Source organism: Pinus tabuliformis, chromosome 4_1 (genome assembly GCF_031772625.1).
Source record: "Pinus tabuliformis cultivar Carrire ecotype Pingquan chromosome 4_1, CPIR1, whole genome shotgun sequence".
In the NCBI taxonomy this organism is placed as follows: Eukaryota; Viridiplantae; Streptophyta; class Pinopsida; order Pinales; family Pinaceae; genus Pinus; species Pinus tabuliformis.
Window position 1 is genome coordinate 83,104,613 of NC_142303.1, and position 7,069 is coordinate 83,111,681.

Sequence of the window (7,069 nt, forward strand, 5' to 3'; positions counted from 1 at the left end):
TTTTACTATGAGGTTAATCTTTATTCCACCACATCAGAGTAAAATGTTTACAGGTATATGAACTTCAGCAAGCTTGATGCTTAACAAATTTAAACGCCAATTGATTGAGAAAAACATTGCAGGAGAACCCTGTGCGTTCATTTCGTGGAAGCGCATCTGGTTCTGGAAAAACTTAACCAGGTCAAGTTGAATATTGGTCACTTAAATGGTTTTATGAAACTCTCCTGATTTCAAACAATGTATGATGCCTTCTCCTTCGTACCAGCATCATCTGCATTTATGCTGTATGTTTCTTGTTATAGAGCAATGTTTAACACCCATGTTGACTTACACTTTCAACATGCAAATCCATACAAAATCGCAGAACCCAAACTGCATATCACACTCCACCACTCTCAATATCCAACAACACTCCACCCCCAATGGTTTTGCTGTTCCAGTCGACTACAGGGGATATTCTTCTCTGCTGAGTTCAATCACCAACATAAAAACACTCAAGCAACTCCAGGCCTACATGTTCATCACTGGATATCACCAGGACATTTTCTTAGAAACTAAACTGGTAAGCAAATACTCTATGTTCGGCAATCTGGAAAATGCACGCATGATCTTTGACAGAATATGCCAGCGAAATGTTTTTATATGGAATGCTATGATTATAGGATGTTCGAGAAATAGGCAACACGAGGAAACCCTCTCACTGTATCACAGAATGCAAGAGCTTGGTGTTCAACCCAATAATTTCACATTTCCCGTTGTGTTGAAAGCGTGTGCTGAGCTATCAGCTCTGCAAGAGGGAAAGGAAATCCATTACCATGTTTTGAAAACTGAGTCTGAATCCAATGTCTTCGTAGGAGCTGCTCTGATAAACATGTATGTGAAATGTGGGTGTACAGAGGATGCTCGCCAAGTGTTTGACAAAATGTCCGAGAGGGATGCCGTCTTGTGGACCGCTATGATTGTTGGGTATGTGCAGAATGGGCATGCTAACGAGGCTTTGAGAATTTTTCAGCAGATGCTGATTGCAGATGTGCAGCCAGATCCGTTAACCATGGCGAGCGTGCTTTCGGCTTGTGCCAACTTGGGAATTATAGATGAAGGTAAGCAGATACATGATTACATAGTTAGAATTGGATTTGAATCAGATGTTTCTGTGTGCAATTCTCTTGTTGCCATGTATGCTAAGTGTGGGAAACTAGGGATTGCACGTCAATTATTTGATAAAATGTTTAAGCGAGATGCTATCTCATGGAATGCAATGATTGCCGGGTATGCACAGAATGGACGTGCGAAGGAGGCACTGAGAATCTTTGATCAGATGCTAATGTCAGACATCAAACCTGATTTGGCAACCATGGTAGGTGTGCTCCCTGCATGTTCCCATCTGGGTGCTCTGCAGCAAGGCAAGTCATTCCACAACTACATTATTAGAAGTGGATTTGAGTCTGATGTTTCTGTGGCAACTGCTCTGATTGATATGTATTCCAAATGCGGGAGCATTCAGATTGCACGGAAGTTGTTTGACAGAATGCCTAAAAGAGATGTTGTTTCATGGAGCGCAATGATTTCAGGCTATGGAATGCATGGACATGGTGCTGATGCCCTTACACTGTTTTCCCAAATGCAAGAGATAGGTGTCAAGCCGAACGATGTTACTTTCATTTCTGTTTTGTCTGCCTGTAGTCATGCAGGTCTGATAAATGAGAGTTGGGAGTATTTCCATTCTATGAATCGAGATTATCACATTGCACCAAGGGTGGAACATTATTCCTGCATGGTAGATCTTCTTGGCCGTGCGGGGCATTTGGATGAGGCACATGATTTTATCAAGAAGATGCCATTAGAGCCTCATGTTGGTGTATGGGGAGCTCTACTCAGTGCCTGTAGAATTCATTGCAATATCACGTTGGGAGAAATTGCAGCAGAACGTCTTTTTTATTTAGACCCTGCACATTCTGGATACTATGTGCTGCTGTCAAATATCTATGCTACAGCGGGCAGGTGGGGTGATGTGAAAAATCTTAGAATGATGATGAAAGACCGGGGTTTGGAAAAGACACCAGGGTGCAGCTTCATTGAAGTAGATAGCAAGGTGCATGCTTTCCTTGTAGGAGATAGATCACATCCACAGTCTGGGCAGATTTATGCAATGTTAGATTCCCTGGCTGGGAAGATGGTCGAGGCAGGATATGTGCCAAACACAAACTTTGTGTTGCATGATGTGGAGGAGGAAATTAAGGAACATATGCTTGGCACTCATAGTGAGAAGCTGGCAATAGCTTTTGGGCTTATAAACACAAGTCCTGGGACTCCCGTTCGCATCACCAAAAACCTTCGCGTATGTGGGGATTGTCATAGTGCCACTAAGTTCATCTCCAAAATTGTCAAGCGAGAAATAATTGTGAGGGATTTAAACCGTTTCCATCATTTTAAGGATGGATTCTGTTCTTGTAAGGATTATTGGTGATGCTACTCAAAGCAAGCAACAGGACTTTTATATTTACAATTTCGTGCCTACAACCCTTGTTTACCTTTATATCTCTTTGGGATATATTCTGGTGCTTAGTCTAAGCACTTAATGAGGCAGGCCATGAGATTTATTGGCCATCAAATGACCATATAGGGGGATAAGATGAGCTGAAGTTATGAAATTTATATGTACCAGAGTGTGGAAGAGAGAGAAGAATATAACTTTTTATTAAAACGTGCAGAAGGTGAAATGCCCCCTGGGACAGAACAACTTACGTCTTGCGTTACGTTCTTCTGCAAATGAAAAGTGGAAGAGACAATAGCCCTTATGTGGATGTTGGGAATTGTTACGTTACTCATCTGGCTTTGACCTCCCATAGGTGGATCATCTACTCTTGTTGGTTTGGCTCTGTGTAACCTATATTTGATGTACATCATCCTTGCTGTTTTCTTTGCCATATCATCACATGGGGACTATCATCATGCCACTTTATTCATCTCCAAGATTGTCAAACAAGAAATAATTGTAAGGGATTTAAACTGATCTATTGCGCACTTGTGGGGATTATTGGTGATACTAGTCAATGCAAGCAACATGCATTTAAAAATTCACAAATTTCACACTTACAACCATTGTTTAAGCATATCTTTTTTGAATATCTTTTCGTGTTTAGGGTTTAGATATTCATTCAAAATACATAACGATGTAGGGCACGGTATTTATTGGCCTTCATGAAGTGAACCATTGGAGGGAAAAATGTGCCGAAGCCATGAAATTTGTGTATATTTAAAGCAGTATTTGGGAGAGAGAAATCAGAGTATATGAAAGAGAGAGTAACATATTTTAATTATGTTTTTGAAACTTAACATGTAAATGATTGTGAAGTTTCTTATAACAAACTTAGCTTAAGTCTAAGTTGAAGTTCGATGAATTGTTGCTAAATCATTGAAAATATAATGTAGAGAGACTAGTAAAGCCATTGGATGTGCAAAAGTAACTCAAGGTGCCAATATTGATCCTCCACTTGAGATAGGAGATTGATATATGAATTAGCTTGTGTAGTGTTCCTTAACACTTTAACATGGAATACAACCCAATATATAGAGAACATAATTGCAATAACCATATACAAGAGACAATAGGATGAAAGATGTAAAAGATACCCTTGTCTTAAGATAATCAAAAGAAGGAAATATTGTTCACTTCCTTGTTATGGCGGCGTGACCTTTTATCGAGTAGAGCTCTAAATACAACACAAGACAAACATTTCATAGCCTCCTATCTCTTTAAATAACTTTTCGATAGCGAAAATCCTAGCTACTTGTGGTCTTGAAATTAATGGGTACCAATTACCTAGTAGGCTTTATAAAATGGACCCTTTTACATTAAATAACTATCCACTATTATCTAATAGACCATATTTAAATAGGATGTCCTCATACAACAATTAACTAACTCCTCGGTAGCCTAAAGGACGGGGGTCAACCTAATATCCTAACATGTCATCCCCCTGCAAAATCAACATTGTCCTCAAGGTTGAAGATGAAGAAATTGTTGCATAATCGTGGTTGTTTCCCATATGGCATCTTCAAGTGGCATGTCTCTTCACTATACCCATACTTCATTAATTGTATGCTAGCGCAATTGATGCCTCCTAGTATCTAATGTTGCATTTGATTAAAGCCAAATGGGGCCTTCTTCATCCTCATAAGGTTTTGGTAAAGCTGGTTTGCACCTTGCACTTTGATTGCACAACCTTTTTTGGACAAGACACATGGAATATTAGAAGAATATTGGACTGGGTTGGAATAGCCAATTCATGGGTCGCTTGTCCAACACATAAGATGATTTCATACAGTTGAAATAACTTTAATGCTAATTGCTAAGGTGTTTTGTCTTTGAGTAATGATTGTTTATAGGGTTGTGTTGACAGTGTTGGACCCACCAACATGTAAGGGGATCTCCCTAGTAAGAAGTCCCAATTAGACCTCAGCCCGTTTGATGTAGGAGTCCCAGCAGTGGGTCATAAAGCAATGCCTTGACCGCGATGTCGCACAGAGGCAAGTAAGATAACCCTGTCAGTAGTAAGGGTGTGACAATTGCAGTGAGTCAAGGAAGGCGCATGAGAGGTTCCTAACACAGTGGGGTTGAGATGAGTGTGCCCCTTGGCAACCTGTAAGTGTACTCAGCTGGGAAGGGAACACACAAGCGAAGATGCATCACAAGTTGGAAAGCAGGTCAGTCCGGCAATCCAAAGTGATGGTTAAAACAACAACACATCTGCAACAAGGTTCATATAATTGCATACAAAAGTGCTCATACACAACTACGTAAGTTAAACAACATACATTGCTACTGCAACTGTAACAGTCCAACTACAATAACAACGTATGCATGAAAACGTGTTGCCTCTTATTATATAGAGACATGTAAGTTCCAATCATACAATACATCCATGTAAACCTGCTAGCCCCAACAGTGGAACATTACAACCACATCTGCCTGCTCCTCCAAAGAGATGAACCAGCTCCGTGCAGTGGAGAAGCCAAGGCATGTTACAATACTATCCAAGCTCTTTCCAAGATAGTCTTGTCAGAAGCTTCGCTGACCAAAAGCCTATACAATGAGTTATGAGGGACAATTTATAGCGAAGGGTGGGGTGACCCTTCACATTCCCCTTTGTGACAGTTACCCTCATGACTCTTCATCTACTCTATGACTATTACATCCAACTATTGACACTTGACTTACACTTGACATGACTTAACATTACAATGCACATGTTCCCATGTGAGACACAATGGCTTGAGCAAGCCATGCAAGACACCACTGACACTCAGTCCATTGCGATGAGACCAACTCTTTGACATGCTTGTGATGGTGAAGGTGGTGTGCTGATGCCAAGCTTGGTTGTCCATGATGGTGTGCATGCACCCCATGGTGACATCTTGCTAAAGCGAACTCTTGCCTCTGTTGCAACTGGTGCATTGGTTCGGCTCCTTCATCCAACTCGTCTGCTAACATGCGTATGGTCTTCTTGGGTGTGGCTGAGCCGAAACACACTGATGCATATTGTCTGTGTTGATATTCAAGTGTGTGCTGGTGGTCATGTGCATCAACTTGCTGAAGTACATGTTCAACTCAAGTTTGACTTACTTCTTGTTTTCGCCTTGGTGAGTGTGTTGAATGGGTTGGATCACATGCGTGTGCACAATGACATGCATGCTACTAAATCCCTTGCATGCGATCGACAACACTGCTCACCATGTCTACTTCATGCCAGCTGCTGGGATAGATCTAAAGCTTGTACGTGCGCAATTTCATCCGTGAGTGCATGTTGCGCCTACTGTTGTTCCTATTCTTGCTGCAATAAAAAATGAGGCTACAATTGAAGAGCCCAAAGCAGAAATTTCAAGCATTAATGAAGGAAACTGCCAACAAAATCGAGTGCCAAGTCAAGAGCCCAAAAATGTGCCAAGGAGAGATTTGAGAAATGTTAAGTGTTTTAGCTATCAAAAATTTGGGAACATTTTAGAAAATTGCAGAAACAAAAATACAAATCAATTCAAGCAAAATAAACAGCCAAAGGAGGTTCCTCAAACATCAGTCCCATCAGTGTTCAGGTGTAAAAATTTCTTTTATGGGTATTGTTTCTTATGTAATGATTTTGGTCATAAAAGTGTTGATTGTAAGACATATGGAGCAAGGAGTAGAAATCCAATCAACAAAAGATCTAAACATTTCCCTACATTTCTTGGGCACATTAGATGTTATGCTTATGATAATGTGGGTCATAAGGCCAAAGATTGCAAGCTTCCCACGTGTTTTAGGAAATCAAATCAAAGAAAGAAAGTCATGCAAAGCCAATTAGTCAAGAAGCCAAATAAGAATATGCACGCCAAAGATCAACCTCAAAAAATCTGGAGAAGAAAGGAGCAATAAAGCACTCCCACTAAAAATTGAGGCCTTCATGGTCTTAAGGGAGCATATGGTATAATTATGGATTGCATACAGATTATTAAAAGTGTTTCCATATTGGAAAGTTTGGATGAGAATTATGTTGTAGATGGTTGTCATGATTTTGTAGCACCAACAGTTGTTTGTTGCAGAGATTTGTTGCAGAGATAGCACATGTGCAGGGAGGGCATCTCACATGCTTTCATTTTCAAGATGTTTATTGATGGCATCTTGGTCCATGAGATTGTTTGGATGAGGTTTCTATGTTTCTCTTGATGATATATTTATCTAAAATTAGTCATTTCAAGATCTATTAGAGGTTGAGAGGAATTGCCTTAAGTTTATATGTCTTATATGAGTTGCATATAGTTGATTATTTTTAGATTCATGGTCATTTTGAGCATTCATTAGTTCAATGATTAGAAGCCTCAATACGTTTGCAAATGAGATAATTTTGTATTCAACTATGTTGATGGTATTTATGCTTCATATGCATGCCTATGATTTTTTCTATTGTTGCCGTTTTTTGCCACATATGATGCAATGTATTGGTCACATTATTGCATGATCAATCACCTATGTCTTGTTGGTTGGCACCATTGAGGAGTTTAGTTGTTGTTACTATGTTTATGGTGCTTTTGA

At 39.9% G+C, this 7,069-nt stretch overlaps 1 protein-coding gene across 2 annotated transcripts; it reads left to right on the forward strand.

Moving 5' to 3' along the window:
- Positions 1-219: 219 nt before the first annotated feature.
- LOC149174292 (pentatricopeptide repeat-containing protein At3g26782, mitochondrial-like) lies at positions 220-2,927 on the forward strand. 2 transcript variants are annotated; one of them, XM_089419290.1, is made up of 2 exons: positions 966-1,100; positions 1,280-2,927. In XM_089419290.1, the coding sequence occupies exons 1-2, from the start codon at positions 1,095-1,097 to the stop codon at positions 2,465-2,467; spliced, it is 1,194 nt and encodes a 397-aa protein (XP_089275416.1). In that variant the 5' UTR covers positions 966-1,094; the 3' UTR covers positions 2,468-2,927. The 2 variants fall into 2 exon arrangements, with proteins under 2 accessions (XP_089275415.1, XP_089275416.1); XM_089419289.1 differs by having other exon boundaries at positions 220-2,927.
- Positions 2,928-7,069: the final 4,142 nt, after the last annotated feature.